This window comes from Sceloporus occidentalis, unplaced genomic scaffold (assembly GCF_023333645.1).
Source record: "Sceloporus occidentalis isolate IW3139 unplaced genomic scaffold, rSceOcc1.0.p SCAF_13, whole genome shotgun sequence".
NCBI classification, from domain to species: Eukaryota; Metazoa; Chordata; class Lepidosauria; order Squamata; family Phrynosomatidae; genus Sceloporus; species Sceloporus occidentalis.
Window position 1 is genome coordinate 16,335,238 of NW_028316993.1, and position 20,434 is coordinate 16,355,671.

The window sequence follows — 20,434 nt, forward strand, 5'->3', positions numbered from 1 at the left end:
AGGCAGCCTTGCAAGCCCAGCAAAAACTGGATGCTTGGGGGGCAGTGTGGCCTGAGCCAAAGAGGAAGCGCTCCCCATGCAGTGCTGGGTCCCAGCTGGTGAAAGTGCAATAATCCCAGAATTTCATAGCATGGAGCCTTGGCAGCTAAGGAGGTGTCAACCTGGATGATGATGATGATGATGATGATGATGATGATGATGATGATGATGATGATGATGATTTGCAGTGTGGAGGCAGCACAGCCAAACTGGGATGCTTGATGGTGCAGTAGTGTGGCCTCAGCAGTAGCAGAGAGGCAGAGCTCTGGGTGCAATGCCGGCCTGAGCCTGTAGGGGGCGCTGTGGGTGCCTGGGAGCCAGCCCCTCCCTCCCTGGCTGTGGCTGCTGCTGCTGCTGGTGCCCTTGGCTGGGTTTAGATAAGGCTGCGCTCTCTCTTGCTCTCTCCAGCAGCAGCAGCAGCAGCAGAGGAGGATCCGGGCGGAGTTGCAGCTCTGCAGCTTCCACGAGGCTTTGCAAGGAGGCTCAGCTGCTTTTCCTTCCTTCCTGCTCCTCCTCTTTCTCTGGGGCCTGGCTGCCTCCTTGCTCCGGCTTCTCCTCCTGCTATAGCCACCCTGAAGCCTCTGCCTCTCTAGGGAAGTCTTTGTTTCTCTTTCTTTCCCTTCCCTTTCTCCTTCTCTCCTTCCCAGATCTCTCCTCTCTCCCTCCTTTTCCCACCCAGCCCTTTCCCAAACTCCCTTGGAGCTTGATCCTGGCTTGGGAGGGGATGCCAAGGCCCATCATCCCCAGCCTCTGGAGGAGGATGAGAGCTTTCCCAGCCTCTTCCCCCTTGCTTTCTATCCCTTTATCCCTTTCCCTTCTTCCTTTGCCTGCCTTGAAGCCTCTCCTTCAAAGCAGCTTGCTCTGAAAAGAGACCCCCAAATCTGAGAGCTTTCCCTATACTAGTCTTCCTTGGTTTATTCCTTTATCCATCTTTCTCCTTCCTTCCTTCCTTCCTTCCTTCCTTTTCTTTTCTTTTCTTTTCATTCCTTTCCTTTCCATTCATGAAGCCTCTCCAAAGCAGGTTGCTCTGAAAAGAGACCCCAAATCTGCTTTGGATGAGAGCTTTCCCTTGGTTTATCTCTCTTTTTCCATCTTTTCCCTTTCCCTTCTTTCCTTCCCTGCCATGAAGCCTCTCCTTTCAAGCAGGTTTCTCTGAAAAGAGACCCCAAATCTGACAACTGATTCCTCCTCCTTTTTTGTGGGGTGGCACCAAAGAAGAAGAAGAAGCCAAAAAATGCAGGGCCGATTTCTTGGGGTGCCTGGCACTTTCCGGGCACTGCCCATCCTTTTTGGCATGGGTGCCCTCCTAGGACTGGTGCCGGTGCTTCATAGCCATGGCTTGCAGCCCAACCCTATGATGGTCACTTTGCCACCGCACTCTTCCAAGGCCCTGATAGCAGCCATGGAGAGCATCACCACCGCGCCACCTGTGCCCCCAGATAGCCAGCCTGGAGCCACGCGTCTCCAAAACACGTCTACAGCCGGACATGGCAAACACCGGAAGCCTTTTCCTGTCGTGGGCATTGAGTACGGTCATGTGCGAGTGCCCTTTGAGATTGCCCTCTGGATCCTGTTGGCGTGCCTCATGAAACTGGGTAAGTAACCTGGGTCTGTGTGTGCATCTGCGTACCATCATGTATTCCCATTTCACGCCCGCCAAAGTGTGCCAGGGTCACAGTGCCATGAGGATGCCACCCTCCTCTGGTTGAGTTTGGCTTGAAACACTTAACCACCAGATGCAAGAGCAACAGCAGCTTTCTTTGCATGGGGCAAGCTGGTGGTATGTCCCTTGGAGAGTTTGGAAAAGTTACTTTTGGGGAGGGTTGCACCTTGAGGCCTTCCTGAGGGCGAGATTCAGGCCCTCATCTTCCCCAAATGCAAGTTTTGCAAACTTATTTCTCAAGAAATGTCCCAAAGATAACACATGTGCTCACATGGCATGTTTCTTTAGGAGTGATGCTCTGAGATCTGCAGAGTCCTTTTTATTCAAGTGGATCTGTGTGTAGTTTTGCTGTTGTGGTGGCTAACAGCCTTCGGGTCAGCTATGCTCTGAAACACACTGCAGAAATAATCCAGTTTGAGACCGCTTTAGCTGCTCTGGCTCAATTGCTAGGGAATTCTGGGGACTGTAGTTTTGGGGGACATTCAGCCTTCTCTGTCAGAGAGCTCTGGTGCCGCAATCAACTACTATTCCCAAGATTCCCTAGCACTGAGCCAGAGCAATTAAAGCGGTCTCAAACTGGATTATTTATGCAGTGTGTTTTCGACCTTTGACTCACGGCAACCTGGACCATAACATTTGTGTGTTTGTGTGCTTGTCAAAGTGACTTCTGGGGGCCCTATGAATTTCATAGCATTTTCTTAGGCAAGGATACTCAGAGGACATTTTGCCAATTCCTCTGAAATCTAGCCTGCAGCACTTGGTATGCATTGGCCGTCTCCCATCCAAGTATTAACCAAGCCAGACCCTGCTTAGCTGCCAAGATCAGACAGGATCAGGCGCCTTCAGGATCCCTCTTATTCAGATATAGATGTGTATATTTTTTTACCTGGATCATAACATTTGGATGTGATAAAAACAGATGATTGATGGTTCTGGGATTTCTGGAGCACTAAGCAATTCCGTAAGGTTTGATCTGGCTGCACATTGAACAATGGAAAGCATGATTTATCTTTATACTGTAATGTAGCATGAATGCCACCTATAAACAAAGGCCAAGTTAGCTCAGTGCAGTCCTGTTAACTGTCCAAGCTTTCAGGGTGTTTTCTGCCGAGCGAACATGCTCCAAAATTGTACTTCGGAGCACTGCCTCTGTGTGTTTACAGCCGCAAGTACACAACCACATGGAAAGAAGTTGCTTTTTCCATGACCGCCCAGACTTTATATATACAGGCCATTCATCTGAACTGTTTCTCAAATGGTTGTATGTGGAAAACCCAGGCACTGTGAATTTCACTCTCTATTGCTTCTTGTTTGGTTCTCTAAACTTTAACTATTGTGGTTCTCATAGGATGTTTATATGCAATTTCCCCCCCAAAAGAAACCTGGGATAAAAGACAACATGGAAATGTCCTGATACCTCTGTTTCTTCTGAAGCTCAGGTTGACAATTCACTTGCAAAGAATCATCCCAAAGACCATGAGGTTATTTGGGGATCTAGCATTCTTGTAGCAAGCAGTATTTTCAATTTATGCAGCCAAAGAAATTGATCAGATTTTGGAAATGGCGTATTTCGCTATTGCACAGCCCTCGGTCTGTCTCCGATTTCAAAGCTGGCTCCTGAAGGTAGGTATAGTGGTCAAATTGGCTAGCCTCCCAAATGACAGCTTTTATGTTCCACCTCTAAGGATGGATAATAGAAATTCTATCTATTTGGTAGAGGTGGTAGCAAAAATGAAAGGGAGAAATGTGTCTTTGAAATCGTGGTCTGCTTTTTGGTAGTCGTAGCATGTAGAACATGAACTGCCCATTCAAAGTCAGCTTGAGTGGATAGTAGGCTTGCTTTATGTGAAACAGGGAAACTTGGAAACATTACTCCTTTAGGACTACAACACCCAGGATCTTCTGGGAGGTGTGGTCCAAAACAACATCTCTACAAGTCAGGGACTACTATACTCTTTTACTGTCTTGCATAGCTTGGAGTCTTGCACATTTTAGCTACTGAACTGAAGTGCTGAAAAAGACAGGTGCATTTAAGCATCCATAAAATAAGGAAACATGATCTTCCTTGATTAAAAGATTTCCTTCTTCCCTGTAGTATACTATGACTCCCATATCCACAGATTCAGTGTCTGTGGTTTCACTTAAACATGTCTGAAAAATACATTCTCTCTAGGCATATATAGGTCCTCCAGTGCAATACTATGATCAGCTTGTAGACCAAGCATACCATGGAGTCATGCTGGAGGACCGAGAAATGTCTAGGGAAGTATTCTCTCTAAGCATTTCTAGGTCCTCTGGTGTGATTCTGTGATATGCTTGGACTGGAAGTCATTCATGTCATTGAAAATAATAGGCTTTCCTAATATCCATGCTTTCACATATTCATGGGTGGTCTTGGACCATAACCACTACCATCCGGATTACAGGAGTCGTATAGTATTTATTCATCACCTGATCCAGAAGACCTGACTTAGAATAAATTAAATGAGACATCATTTATAGGGGAAGGTCTCTTACACAGGCCTCGTTGAAAATAATGGATGCTGTGCAAGAGCACTAATAGTTCCTAGCACGTGGGACGTTTGCAGAGGAACTTCACTGTGGAGTGTGACCCAGGTGTATGAAAATCCATTAGGAACAACTTCAGTTCATTCCAGGGTCCATCTCTAAATTGTGATTAAAAGAAGCGCCCCCCCAACACACTTTTGTCTGTTTGTCTGTCAGATAATAAAGTTGTAGTTGCCTTTTCTGTAGTTGAACACCTGCAAAGTTGTGAGTGCACTTTCACACTTGTAAACAGGTGAAAAAAATAAAGGAGGGTGGGGAACGTGTGATCCTGGACCTGGCCACATGTGGTCCCACATGTGGCTGTGTGTGTGTATGTATGTATGTATTGGACCTCATCTTCTCCAGACTCCCTCGTCCGTTTCTTTTCTGGCCCACTCCCATGGTTGTAGTGTAACCTTTGCTTTCTAATGGTCCGGTGTTTCATGCACACAGTTATTTAAAAATATGTAGAAAATCGCCTTCAGGTTATGTGTGTAAAGGTGCGTATAAAACATAAATGCATTTCATGTTTGAACTTGGGTTCCTGCTCCAAGGTACCTCATTATGCAAATCCAAATATTTCAGAAATCCCCCCAAAATCCAGAACACTTTTGGTCCCAAGCATTTCAGATCAGGGAGATTCAACCTGTATTATAATGTTAATAGTGGGCAACACTCTGATCAGGTCAGAGCTTGGAAAAAATTGCCTGTGGGGCTACAATGGCTAGTATCTCTCAGCTGCTGGCCATGCTTACTGGACATTTTTAGGAATTACCACCCACAAAGTAACTTCTCTGAGCTCTGACCCACTTCCTATATCCCTCTCTCTCTGTGCTTATGTTTACGTGTCTGTACACACATATGTGCTCTTTTTTTTCATGTGGGTTAAGTAACACTTTCTCAATTGCTATTTCAGGACCCTGAACTGATGTCCAATGACTTAGGAGATAATGGGTGAGGAAATGGAAAAAGTGCTCTGTAGAAGTTTATGGAGGGAAAGAGGAAATGCTGGTCCCTAGTTCCCAGCTTGTGTATGGTGTAATGTTCAGCATTTGGGAAGATAGATTTGCATGTTGCTGAACATTAGGTAGACTGGAAATTTTATTTAAAAAAAAGAGTAAACAGCCAAGCATTTGCGTATAGCTTATAGAGATATTGGGGAGACAGCAGGGCTATAGAATACTTCTCATAAGCCGTATGTAGCTGTCTCTGCTTGTTGGGATCTTCATTTGTCAGCTGGATTTGCAATCCTTCTGTAGATACTTGTATACAGAACGGGTTGTTTACTAGGGGAGTGATTTTTAGCTGGAGGGTAAGCTGTGGTTACTGTTTGCACAAGATTCCTCAACTTCCAAAGCACATGTGAGGATTTGATCTTGCCATGTGCCTTATTCCTTGGGCTTTAATGCCACAGTGAGGGCCCTGCAATGATTTTGCTCCAAGTCTAGTGTTTCCCAACTGTTGTTTCTGTGGCTTGGTATGTCTTTGCCCTGTGTTAGCACTGCTAACCGGGTCTGGCGTACATGTATATTGTACAAGTACAGTAAAACAAAACAACTGAGAGTAAAAGACAGGGGTGGGGAACCTGTGCTTCACCAAGTATCGTTGGATCATAGCTCCCATCAATCCCAGCATGGCTTGTGGTCAGCATTGATGGGTATTGTAGTTCAGCAACAGCCGCATGAGAAAGGGCTCTGGTTCTCTCTTATTTCTGGAGTTCTTTGGTTACTGTGGGGAAGGTCATCTGAGTGGGTCAGATGGAAATGAATTATTGAGTGAGCCCCATGAACACAGTAGGGCTTTCAGATTAATATGCATAAGACTGATCATTCTAAGGCCACATTGTCATGACAGCTGCTTATGCCGAGACATCTTTTAACTCTTGCATCTACAAAGAGAGTTTACCATAGTTCCATGTAGAGTGAATACTTTGGGTTCGGAAGGACCCAAGTTCAATTCCCAGCTTCTCTAGTTTAAAAAATATCATGATGAGGACCTTTTGTGGAGAGTCACTGTTAATCAGGAGTGAAAGGCAGGATATAATCCCATGAATAAATAATAAATCTTAGGCTAGTTGTTGTTGTTTTGTGCCTTGATTCCAACCTATGGCAATGTTAATGTAAACCTGTCATGGGGTTTTCTTGGCAGGAGTTGCTCGGAGGAAGTTTGTCATTGCTTTCCCCTAAGGCTGAGAGCATGCGATTTGCCCAACGTCACCCTGAGCTGGGAATCGAACCCTGGTTTCCAGAGTTGTAGTCCATCACTCAAACCACTATGCCATGCTGGCTCAACACATAGTCTGTTTTGGAATAGGGTGGCTGTCTGTTGAAGCATAAGCAGGTGTGAGCTTGTCCTTTAAAAGATCTCAAAGATATCGCCATGTCTGAAGAAGTACACTGAAGTCTCTGAAAGCTTGTTCTGCCAATTTCTTTCTTTCAGTTAGTCTCAAAGGTGCTACAAGATCACTTTAAAAGATCTGTTCACATCAGTGTTGCCAAGGTAGGGCCAAGAATATCTCTGCAGAGGGAACTGTTTGGAAAGCAGAGCAGATAGTCTTGAGCAACATTGAAACATCCTTCTGTGCACACACAAGGATTGCCAGAGTGAAAACTGGAGAGGGCTCCTATTCCTTTAATGGCTGTGTGGAAAAGATTTTCAGCAGGTCTTGATCATTGCCTGGTTGTGTGACAAGCAAACAGACAGCCATTAAGGTATGGGAGCCCTTCCGAGTTTTAAATCTGACAACCTTAGTGCAGATCACCACCTACATACATCCTTTACAATCATCCTTCCACATTTGCGTATTTGACTTTTGCAGATTTGATTATTCATTTATTGTATTAGTATTGTATTAGCATGTTCCCTCTAGGAATATCTAGGTCCTCCAGTGCAACTCTGTGGTCAACTTTAAACAAATGTTGAAGTACTTGTCTTAGAGATTCCCAGAGAGAACACTCCTCTAGGCCTTTGTAGCTCCTCCAGCGCAATCCTATGGTCAGTGTCTGGCAGATGTTGACCTGGAGTTGCACTGGAGGACCTAGAGATGCCTATAGAGGTGTTCACGCAGGTAAAAACATAGTGTTATTTTTATTTATGGTTTTTCCACCTTCACGGTGGTCCTGTGCCCCTAACCCTAGCAAATGTGGAGGGACCACTGTACTTCTTTTATTACGTGCCCCTATGTTTTACCTTTAACTATCCATGGGTCACATCAAAAATTCATAACTTTGGTCCTCAAACATGCTTTTGACCTACGTGAGGTCGACTTACATACAATAAGAGTTCTAGGTGAGAATTATTTTTAATGTCTCACTCTCTGCAATGCTAGTAAATTGGGTACTGAAAGAAGGGTGTTGGTGTTCCAGTTAGCCAAGAAAGTAAGAACTGAATTGGTTTGCTTGAAAAAGGTGGGCCAGACATAACCCTCCAATATAATTAGTAGCTACAAAGCTGGAAGGGTAGGAAGTTCTGAGAACTGTAGCCCAAGGAAGACAATTTTCCAAGTTCTGAGTAGCTGGTAGAGAGAAAGAGTGGTTAGTTGTAAGAGTGGGATGGAGGCTACTGGCGTGAGATTAAGGGTGTTAGAAATTGCCCTGTGTTCATCAGAAATGTTAGCAGGTATTCAGACACCCATCTAACAGCTAATTCTCTTCTGGCGGCTTTCCAGACGTCGCAATGTTAGGTCAGACTAAAATGGATAATTATCTAGGAGTGCATTGTGGCCTTGGCTGAGAGCTTTCAATTGCAGTGTGCAGGCTAACAATTTGGCTCTAAAAAACCTAGCGTCTCTCAAATAAATACTGGTTTCTAAGATTGTGGACTGGGCTGATGGTTTTGCAGCCTTAATGATGTGGGTGAAGTGCAACAAAGGGGGTTTGGTCTGTATTTCCGTCACCTTTGCCTCTGGGTGATCCTAGTGTTTTAATTACTGTTCTTTCTACATCTAATTGTAACATTGAGACTGACAGTTACAGAAGACTTGGAAATAATAGGGGTTGAATCTGCACCATAGAGCACCTTGTTCTGTCTCGTACTGTTAACAACACATTTTTACCTTCATTGCCTGCCTCACCCACCACTTGTTTGTGGTGAGGCTTCTGGGTTGATGTCAAAAATAACCTTTGTATTTATTCATACAGGAGTGAGAAATACATGGTCCTCTAGTCATGGCTGGCCTGCTTCTCCCATAAGGCCTACATAGTCAGTGGTCAAGGAATCTATCTGTCCCTCTGTCTACTAAGGTAGAAGTCAAAGACATAGGCATGTTAGTCTGGAAAATCAGTATGCAAAGGGATCTTGTAGCACCTTTGGGACTAAGTGAAAGAAAGAAGTTGGTAGTGTGAGCGTTCATACTCGAGCCTATGAAAGCTCATGAGACTAATTTCTTTCAGTTAGTCTCAAATGTGCTACAAGATCCCTTTGCTTTCTGTCTATTAAAATATTTCTTTATTGTTTCAAGTTGACCTCAACTTATGATGACCCCGTGAATGAGACGCCTTCAAGATCCTCTGTCCTCAACCACTGTCCAGGTCCTTCAGGTTCAAGGCACAGAGGCTCAGTGTAGTCGAACTCCAGAGTAATGTAGGCTGTGGGAATAAGTGTTCTTCTCTTTTTGCTCCCAAACACTCTTATTCTCATTGCACCCTTGTTCTCTTATCCAACAATTTGCTGTTTCTGTTTATAGCTCTCTTTCTCAAATCAATGCTTTTCCTGATGTTGTTGTGAGTCCACCTTAACTCATGGTGACCCTGTGGATGAGACATCTCCAAGCCCTTCTATCCTCCACTGCTCTGCTTAGGTCTTGTAGATTCAGGTCCATGACCTACCTGATTGAGTCTATCTATCCATCTGGTATGTGATCTTCCTCTCTTTCTACTATCTTCTACCTTTCCTAGCATCATTGTCTTTTCTAGTGAGTCATTACTTCTCATTATGTGGCCAAAGTACAACAGCTTCAGTTTAATCGACCTGGCTTGAGTTCAGGCTTGATCTGTTCAATGGCCCATTTGTTTGTCTCTTTGACCTTCCTTGATATCCATAGCACCACAGCTCAAATGAGTTGATTTACTTTCTATCTGGGTCCCTTTCTGGGAGAAAGGCGGCATAAAAATTAATTAAATAAATAAAATGTAAACCAAACATCTGCTTTCTTCACTGTCCAGCTCTTGCTTCCATACATGACGATGATGATAACGATAATAATAATATTTATTTGTATCTCGCCTCTCCCTGTATTGGATCGAGGCGGGCAACAGCAAACAAAAACAATAGAATCAAACATGAATATCAATAGATAAAAGCATAGATCCTAGTTCCCCAATCTCCCTCCCACCCTAAAATACCATTAAAATAGTGATGGAGAATATTTCTAGCACAGCATCTCAAGGTAGAGCACAAGTAAACGCAGTATAATCAGGCTTTTCTCCTTCTGATGCTTCAATAGGCTACCACTGGCTGCATCACCACTGCAGATGTGATGTCAAACTGGATTATTCCTACAGTGCAGATACAGCCACAGATATTTCTTTGGAAACTACTTCATTTAAATTAGTTTATTCCAGCCTTCCATCAACCTGATGTCCTCTAGGTGGGCATCATGACAACTCCCATCATTCCCATCATAGCCAATAAGAGTGGTAAACCAAGACATCTGGGGGCACTGGTTTATGAAAGCAACTTGAAAAGCGTGTCAAGGTTTCTGTGCAGTCCACTAAAGGGCACAGACTGTCTTTACCCTGAGTTATTTGTTACCCTAAGTTCCTTTTTAACACTCTATATATGTTCTCCACCCACAAGCAGAATCATTAGAAAGGTACATGTTTTGCATGATTTATCTGGGCAAAGGTAACATACCGTCCCTGCTCTCAGCTGCTGGCTAGTCTCTCAGTAATTTATATGCAGCAACATTCTCTCTTTTAATGCTGAAATTGCACCTTTGCAGACATTAATGTGGACAACTCCTAACTGTGTGTAACTGAAAGTTAAAACCAAGGACTTTTCTGGCACATCAAGATCTCAGCTCAACATTTCCATCTTTTACATTTTCCTTTTTAATCAGAAAGACTAATCCATAGCTCTTGCAAGTACAGATTTACAAAACCATCCATTCGCTCAGATTTAGGCTTTGCAGTAGAAGTCTGACTTTTCTCCAAATATCTCATAGGGATGTTGCTTATTTCTAGAAGGTATAAAATATTCCACATCAAAGATTCAACATGACATATTTGGAGAATCCAAATACAAAGAAAATTACCAAAAAAACCCCAAATACTGTATATTAACAATCAAATAGTTGTTTGACACTTTAACAAAATTTAAAAAGGAGAATCCATAACACAGTCCAAAGAGTTTTACTCCATCAGTAAGACTCAGGTCTGCATGATACTCCCTAAACCAGGTGCCCTCCTAATAAATTGGATTACTATACTTGATTTGGGATTGCTGCAGTTTTGGTCCAGAAATGTAACTTTTTCAGGGTCTGTAGCAGCTGCAAGGTTTTGAATCAAGGAGCAATAGGAACATTGTGTGAAAAGGATTGATGTTTTGATAGATGTGGTTGTTGCTATTGAGAAGTGAGTCTTTGCTGCCCTTCTGACTACAACACCCATCAGCTTGGCCACAGATAGGAGATGTAGTCCCAAACATTTTGAAATCACCAAACTTCCTACCTCTGTAACAATTAAGATGAAGTGAACACATGCATAGAAAGTTGCTACCCATGTGCAAATGAACAATCACACTACATATCTTGATAACTTGGGGACTTGGTAGTGTTGGTGGGATTTTCTAAAGGGACAGAGGAAATTCATGTCATGAATCAGGAAATATCTGTTAATACGTTTGTGTTCTACCTAAATGCCAAAGGAAAGTCTTGATATCAGTTAACCTAGCTCTGCATTACTCTGCAAAATTAACATAGTGTCCACATTCATAAATTACATGATGTATACCTTTGTGTATTTATGAATGGCCCCATACCTCAAAATACAGAATTTCTTGACACCTTATTGAGTCTTTATAGAAGGAAAAGCTTTTGAACCCTTAAATAGGGGCACATCCCTTATAATATGGGATGCCTGGCAACGCCTCAGAGTTGGGTAATGGTGTCTGCTAACCTTGCCATGGATCTGATTGGGCCAAGGATTTTTCTTTTCTTCTGGTGGGAAGATTGAAATATTACCAGGTTCTGAGTATGCAGTGACAGTTGGAAGGCATAAGCCATCTGTTCCTTGACATTTTGTCAAACATCCAAGTATCCAACACAGAGGATCTTGGATAAAGGATGTTCATGACTAGGGGCTGCGCCTTCTGTCTAGCTTCTTCGTATTTTTCTAGCTGAGTGTTTTCCACTCCTCTTTTGTCAAAATATTTTGTTTCCTTTTATGTGTAGAGCATTATGCTAGCTCTGTCCCCCCTGTAAACAGCAGGTTTGCCCCCGTTCTTGCAATGCACATGGACTCCACCATAGACCGTTCCATCAGGAGTTTCCTAGTGGTAGCCTGTTTGAGGACCACTTCCGAAAAGACCCTGCTTACCTTCCAAGGTCAGACAGGATCTGGTGCCTTAGGCCCTACCCTAAAAGTAAACTTTCTAAGCTTTGAACTGTGCTGTGATCCAAAGACAAAGATCTTTTGTTAGTTTCTGCTTCTATGCCTTCAACAATAGTTTGATAAAGAGATATGAACAGGTGTTCCTCTGTGGCCTGAAATAAGCTTTGCTTACTGATTTGAGCTGATCAAGTTGCTTGATTTGTGCCCTTTCAACAGCTCCAGCTCTTTCTGTGTAGCACTACAATTCTTGTGTTGTTTCAGTGTTTGAAGTTATGGTCCAGCACTGCTGAATGGCTCAAGATTTGTAGACACCCCTTCAGTTATGGTTCAACACTGCTGAAGGGTGCAAGGTTGGTAGAAGGCATGCTTCAGGGTGACTGATGCTTAAGGTAGCATGCTTATTGACATCACTAAAGGCTGCCCCTTGTAATCCATGTAGCATTCCCAGCACCCATCTCCTGGACATCACAGGGGGGGTCATCTCTAGGTCTTACGGTTTTGCCCTAAATCTCAAGGCCTGGGATTGTCATGATTTGGCAACCTTACAAGAACCAATGTGAAGTCGAAGGCTTTCATGGCCAGCATCCATAGGTGTTTTTTGTGGTTTTTTGGGGCTATGTGGCCATATTTGAAGAGTTTATTCCTCCTCAGGGGTTGTATAACTCCCCTGTTTTCCCGAAAATAAGACATACCCATAAAATAAGCCGTAGCAGGATTTCTAAGCATTTGTGCAATATAAGCCATACCCCGAAAATAAGACATAGTGATAGGCCCGGCGCAGAATAGAAGGGACCGGAAAGATTGGGGCCAATGGTACTAAAGGAAATAAGACACTGTCTTATATTTATTGTTCCTCAATAAGACACACTATGGCATATTTTCAGGGGATGTCTCGTTTTTATTAAATATGGTACAACAATCTACATTTATTCAAATATAGTTAAGTTGCCTTCTTCTGAAACATGGTCATAACTCTCCAAACTCTCCGTCCTGAATTTCTTGTGACACCATTTTCAGGGAAACAGGGTAGTTATGCGACCGCCGAGAAGGATAAACTCTTCTAGAACATGGCCACATAGCCCGAAAAACCCACAAAACACTTACAAGAACCGTCCAGCCAAACTAAAACTCTCCTTGACAAGTGCAGGGTGTGGGAATCTAGCTCGGAAACTTTGAAAGAAAGCATTTTCTACTCAAAATTAGGAAGGTCTTTTAAAAAATTACAGCCTCTGGACCCATTTTCTTTCCTCCTTGTCTGTTGCTCTGCTAAGCTGCCTGTGATGTAAGATCAGCAGCTGATGCGGCTCTTCTGCTTAGCTGGGCTTGCTGTAATGTGTGAGTCATTGCAGAGTTCCTCCCCCCTTCTGCCTTGTTTGGTTGCAGCCTTGGCTTTTATGATTTGTCTGGGTCAGGACTAGCTGATGGGTTTAGTCTGGTGTGTGGCAACCCACTCTGCTGACCCAGCTTGTAATAGACACCTAACATCAACCCATGTTTATGGGGAAGGGGTGGTGGAATGCACCTGTATAATTTTGGCAAAGCAAGGTTATCTGTCAAATGATACACCTTCAGCTTTTTTCCCCCATTACAGTGGCTGGAAATTGGCAGTGTGCAGGTTCTTCTTTTTCTGTGCAGTCAGACAGACTGACCCGGCAGCCAGCCAGACTCCATTGCGTGATGGGACGAGCCATGTGCCAGAATCGCAAAGCTTCTTAATAGAGGTCTCTCATTGTACCATGAGCCTTACACAGGTTCCTTTGCACAATGTACTATTTTTGTAACGTGGGATGGTTGCATTGCAGAAATGTCATTCGCTCTGACAGGCTCCTTCCTGTAATGACACCCTGGTTTTTCAACTGCAATATCACTCCCTTGGGACAGAGGCACTATGTAATCAAACCTCAGAGTGCTGTAGACTGTGAGAGTAAGCATTCATCACTTTTTGCTCCCATACGCTTTTATTATTCCCTTTATTGCACCCTTGTTCTCTTATTAACAATTCCAATAATCTGCTATTTCTGTGTATAGCTCTCCTTCCCAAACACAAATGCTTTTCCTGCTGATGTTGTGAGTTGACCTTGACTCATGGTGATCCCATGGATGAAACATCTCCAAGACCTCCTATCCTCCACTGCTTTGCTTAGGTCTTGTAGATTCAGGCCTGTGACCTCCTTAGTTGAGTCTATCAATCTGGCATGTGGCCCTCCTCTCTTTCTACTACCTTCTACCTTTCCTAGCATTCTTGTCTTTTCCAGTGATTGATGCCTTCTCATGATGTGGCCAAAGTACGACAGCCTCAACTTGACCATCTTGACTTCCAGGAAGAGTTCAGGCTTGATCTGTTCAAGGACTCATTGGTTTTTTTGGCTGTCCCCGTATCCTCAGCACTCTTCTCCAGCACCACATCTCAAATGAGTTAATGTTCTTTTTATTCACTTTCTTCATTGTTAAGCTTTCACATCTACACATGCTCTCAAACTTTTTTCAGCATAAGAACATAAGAAGAGCTTGAGTGGACCTTAGAGTTAGAATTCATCTTGTCAATTACTTTTCAGACTATCTATGGGCAACCAACAATTATTATTTTTTTTTCAAATGTGTCAGGGATGAAACATGATTTGTGCCCATTGGCTACAATTGTTTATTTCATTCTTTCGTCTTTCCTGGAAATTTCCCAGGAACTGGTAGCCAATGGCTCAGGGACCAGTACCAGCTCATGAACCACTACATTGAATAGGACTAGTCCAGTCCAACCCTATGCCAGTGCTGGAACCGACAGCTAAAGCATCCTTTTCATGTTTTCAAAAAAGCAACTCAGGGAATGAGTGTCCAGCAACTTGTTACTTGAATTTATTGGTTCAGGATCTAACCTTTGAGCAGAAGAAAAAAAGCTCATACCATCTTCCATGTGCCAGCCTTCAGCCCTCCAAATATTTAAAGATGACTGTCATATTACCTGTAAGTCTTCTCTTTGGGCTAAACATACCCTCTTCCTCAACTGTTTCTCATAAGGCTTGGTTCCCAAACCCTGTACTGCTTTGGTCACCTTCCTCTGGACACTTTGCATCTTGTCAGTATCATTTTCAAATTGGTAATGTCCAGAAGTGGATTGTATTCCAAGAGAGGCCTGACCTTTTCTAGTTTTTAGTTCGTAGGGTTTTTTTTAATTCAGAGGTGTTTTAAATTCATAGGTGTTTAATGGATTAACAGTAATATGCTATGCATCCTTTTTAAATGCCTTACTGCACAGGATTTCATTTTTACAAGATTCTGGAGGATCTGCTGTAATTCGTGAATCCTGTTAGTTGATTTTGGGGGTGGGTTGTGTGCTTCAATAACTAGTAAAACCACGTGCAAGCTCAAGTTATTTTGCCAGCCAAGGTGACAAAACATAATTTTACTGCCTCTCCCATTCCAAACATTGAAACTGAGTGGTCTGGCAGTTTATATATTTCTTTGAATTCATACATTGCCATGTTAGTCTGGAATAACAGTATGCAAAGGAATCTTGTAGGATCTTTCAGATTGTGTGTAATCTTTTGTACACGTCTGTTTTCTCAAATCCAGATGCATTTGCTGTAGGACCCATTTATTGATCTTTTTAGTTGTCAATGGTATTCATGGCACTATTCTCCAGCACCACATCTCAAATGAGTTGATTTTCTTCCTATCAGCTTTCTTTGCTGTCTAGCTTTCACAACCATTGGAAGATACGATGGCATGGGGACAATCCTAACTTTAGTATTCAGTGATATATCTTTACACTTCAGGATCATGTCTGATTCCTTCAAACCTACCTTTCCATCCAGTTCTACATACCTTTCCCATAACTCCAAATCCCAGATTTCAATAGGATGTTACTATGGCAATTGCTGTGAAATCATACTGCTATAATTGTGTAGTATAGACTACCATGGCAGTCTAAAAGGAAGCACCATTTCCTCTGGAAAGCAAAGTGCTCCAGCTTTGAGCACCACAAAGCTCTTTATTTTCCAGCCAATAGTAAAATTCAGACTTCTGTCTCCTTGTATGGCTATTTTCCAGATCAGGCAGTTTTATTACCAGCCCTACTCAATATAATATGGGGAGGTTGAAGGTAGTAGCTATCAACCATCAATGCTTAGAAGGGAGGAAAACACATGCCCAGTAGCTGTCACCAGCTGTCACACAGATCTCCATGGCTGGCTTCAAAACCTGTGATAATTGGCAATAATCAGTTTATACAAGAAAAAGTCATGCCTTCACTTGATGCTGGAAGACTGCCATTAAAATATGATATGACACTCAGCATAATCATATATCTTAGAGGCACGGATGGTTATTAAAAGAGATGAAAACAAATTGAGCGTCTCGATGGGAAATCTCAGATTTATGGGTTACATCAAGACCACGGCACTAATAAATGAAGAATTGGAAGGAACGAAGAACATGATGATACTCTACGAGAAGCTGGGTATTGTAGCAAAATGTTAAATTGGAACGAGTGAGATTTATGGGTTTGCTTGGGATGTAACCATCTCTCCAGAAAACTTGCTGGAAGATGTAGAGTAAGGCTGGGCAACTGTGGCTGACCAATTTTTTACTCTGGGGGACAGGGGGCATAAAAACTGCACAAAATACCAATATTATTGTAGTGACAATAACACCAGAAGTGTCTAGAAGCTGACTTCTGGTCTTGAAAAAACTGCTGTCTACATAACATTGCTTAGTGAGCCAATTCTGGAAGAAAGACGGGTATAAATCCAATAACTCATAGTCTGAATGTTGGACTAGGATTCCATGAGACCAAATTCCTACTCAGCCATGGAAATCCAGTGGGTAACACTGGGTGAGCTACACTCTCTCAGCCTCAGAAGAAGGCAGTAGCAAACCTCCTCTGAAGAAATCATGCCAAGATAACCCTAGAAGTCTTGCCAAGAAAACCTCCCACTTGCCATAAAGTAGATTTGACTTGAAAGCTCATAAGTGAGTTGTTATGTGACAAGCTATAGATGTAATTAAAGACTGGAGAGATTCCAAAATGGTACCAGGGATCTTGTCACGCTACGTATTCATGGTACTACAATTCCTGTTTAATTGCTGTGGTTCCATCCAATGGAACTGTGCATTTTACAGGGTGGTATTTAAAATTCTCAGCCAGAGAGCTCTAGTGCCTCAGGAGTCCATAGGATATTGCCATGACAGTTACAGTAGAATGTGTGCATGTGCCTTTATGTTGCCTGTGGACTTATGGCAACCCTATGAATTTCATAGGGTTTTCTTAGGTAAGGAGTACTCAGAGGTGGTTTTGCCAGTTTCTTTTTCTGAAATATGGCCTTTTTGTTGTTGTTGTTGTTGTTGTTTTTGGGAGCCTTCAAGTCATTTCTGAGTTATGGCTATCATGGGGTGTTCCTGGCAAGATTTGTTCAGAGGAGGTTTGCCATTGCCTGTACTGCAACCCTGGTGGTGCAGTGGTTAAATGCCTGTATTGCAGCCACTCGCTCACAAACCACAAGGTTGTGAGTTCAATCTCAGCCTGGCATCCTTCTAAGGTTGCTAAAATGAGTACTCAGCTTGTTGGGGGCAATTAGATTACACATTGTAAACCGCTTAGAGCAGTGGTTCCCAACCTGTGGGTCGGGACCCCCTTGGGGGTCAAATGACCCTTTCATAGGGGTCGCCTAAGACCATTGGAAAACACCTATTTAATTACAGTTATGAAGTAGCAACAAAAACAATTTCATGGGTTTGGGTCACCACAAGATGAGGAACTGTATTAAAGGGTCCCGGCATTAGGAAGGTTGGGAACCACTGGCTTAGAGAGTGCTTAAATGTATTGATAAGCGGTATAGAAATGTACTTGCTATTGCTGTTCCCCTGAGGCTGAGAGCATGGGACTTGCCCAAGGTCACCCAGTGGGTTTCATAGTTGAGTGAGGAATCGAACCCTGGTCTACAGAGTCGTAGTCCAACACTCAAACCACCACTACACTACACTGGCGCTGAAATACAACCTACTGTATACACTCGACTATAAGTCAATCTCATGTATAAGTCGAGGGCAGGTATGGAGGCCAAAACTATTTAGATATGACCCATGGATAAGTCGAGGGTAAAACTTAGGGGCGTAATAACAAAGGATGTAAAAGATGATGCCAAGGGAAATGATGCCAAGGAACGTAGAAAATTCCAGCAGACATTAACTGTTTGTGCTCATCCTAAAGGCTGGATAGATGAGAGAGTAGAGAGGATCCACGCTTCTTTTTGGTGCTCCCAGGATGGACTAAGCTCTCACCTTTTACCACTGTATTAAAAAACAAGTGATGGTTCCATATATATATATATATATATATATATATATATATATGAGAGTTAAAGTACAGTACTTACATCAACCTATGGATAGGTGGACCCAGTTTTTTGGGATCAATTTTTTCGCTAAAATTTTTCGCTTTACATGGGTATATACAGTATAAATTGTGCCATTGGAGGAATACTGAAATTTTTAAAGCACAGTTGGGAATACCCAGCGAAAGCTTTGGCTTGTGGTCTCTAGTTCAAAGAGGATATATGACACACAGTCTCTTTCTCTTTCCCCTCTCTTAAAGTCCAGTCAGTATTGTAGGAAACATGTTTCCAAATGCCACATTTGCAAATGCTAAGTTATTGTATCTGTATATTGCTTTAATTCTATCTGTTCTGAGGATCAACTTTTGGCAAGGAGCTAGTTAAGCTTCGCTGCTCCAGAAGCTTTATTTATTTACAGTCTCCTCTCCCAATGCTTCATAAATGGCTTGAATGCAGCTGAAGGAAGAAACTTCTTTTAAACCAAATGTAAACAGGAATGAGGGGAATGAGTTGGAGAAGCAGCCTTGTAAACACTTCTTTGTTCTTTTGCTCCCCAAGGTTTAATTTGCTCAAATAAAAAGCTGAAACCCCATCAGAGCGAGAGGATGCGTACTTTGCAAAATGCCAGACCTCTGCATTGTAAATACTGCACTGGAGGGGAAAAGATGTTATCGGATCAAGGCCTTTCACAGAAGTTAAAAAGAGAATAAAACTACTATAAAATATTAGTGAAGTCATAAGGATCAGCAAGATATTAAAGAAAAAACAACACCTGTAGCATTAGAGATTATCATATTGACTAGTTTTAGATCCTGTCTTTGAAGCCAATTAATCATTCTTTTATAACAGAGTCAGAATTCATCAACAATGTTTAAATAATGTCAAGATGATGAATTTACCCTTCAGTGGAGCAAAAAGGCTTAATCTATATACACTAGCTGTTTCAGGTGAAATCACCTTTGGAGACTTTGTCACTCCCAACATGTGCTACACCTTAGCAGTCGCACTGTGGTTGTTATGTGCCCTTCAGGTCCTTTCTGACTTATGGCAACTCTAAGGCGAAGCTATCATGGGGTTTTCGTGGCAGAATTTCTTCAGAGAAGGTTTGTCCTTGCCTTCCCCTGAGGCTGAGAGAGTGTGACTTGCCCACTGGGTTTCCATGGCCAAGAGGGGAATTCGAACCCTGTTCTCCAGTGCCCTATTCCAACACTCAAACTACTACACCATGCTGGTCTCAGGCTGAACTAGATGGATCTCTATGTAGAGAGATCTTGTAGCACCTTTGAGACTGACTGAAAGAAAGAAGTTGGCAGCATGAGCTTTCATAGATTACAGTCTGCTTCCTCAGATGCATTTAGTGAAGTGGATCTCTGTTTCTTCTTTGTTAGTATAATAATAGTATAGCAGCCTTTACCACTCCACAGCCCTACTGCAATTCTCAACACTCCAGTTAGCATGCTGACTGAATGGGAGCTGTTGTCTAACTCATCGGAAGGGCACCGAATAGGGAAAACTGTATATTGGCGTGTCTGGGCAATAGCTTAGCTGAACATCTAGGAAAATTCATTCTCTGCCTTTACATACTTACCATCTCATTTCCTTGGCATTTGAATACTGTTTTTGCATTTTGTGCAAAGCAGGTTCCTTCAAAACCAAGGGTTGTAAATGGATGTTATATTCAAACATTGAACTGAATCCCTCATTATCAACCTGTAACATCCTAACCTTCAGCTCAAGGAGAGTTTAGAAATCTCAGAGGATTATCTTGGAGTCCAGGGAACCTGATTTGTTAATGCAGATAATCCCCTCAGTATTTTTAACCAGCCAGGTGATGAGATCAGCCTCCAAAGGACTGCATTCTGTCCTGTTCGTGACAGAGAGTTGACATTTTAGCCTTGGTCTCACATATGTACTTTTCCTTTGTCCAGAATATTACTGGACAGATTCAGTTGCTGTTAACATTTAAAGTATGCTCTTAAAGGCATTTGAGCAGATATCTGTGGGAATTATTAGATTCCTAGAGCCAGCATGATGTAGTGGGTTGAGCATTGGACTGCGGCCCAGTAGACCAAGTTTCGAATCCCCCATGGAAACCCACTGGGTAACTTTGGGCAAGTCGCACTTACCCAGCCTCAGAGGGAGGCAAAGGCCAAACCCCTCTAAATGAATCTTGCCAAGAAAACCATGTTATAGGATCACCAAAAGTTGGAAATGACTTGAAGGCACACAAGAACAACCATTAGGCATTTATGTCTTGAGGACACATTGCATGCATGCACACTATAAACTGTGGTGCTGGCTGGTGGGTG

The 20,434-nt window shown here is 42.7% G+C and overlaps 1 protein-coding gene across 3 annotated transcripts in view; it reads left to right on the forward strand.

Moving 5' to 3' along the window:
* Window positions 1-421: 421 nt before the first annotated feature.
* LOC149305079 (sodium/hydrogen exchanger 1-like) overlaps window positions 422-20,434 on the forward strand; it is a 75,654-nt gene continuing 55,641 nt past the window's right edge. For all 3 annotated transcript variants that reach the window (XM_089479422.1, XM_089479424.1, XM_089479425.1), the window contains exon 1: window positions 422-1,634. In XM_089479422.1, the coding sequence (XP_089335548.1) occupies window positions 1,274-1,634 (361 nt within the window). In that variant the 5' untranslated portion in view covers window positions 422-1,273. The remainder of the gene's footprint in view (window positions 1,635-20,434) is intronic.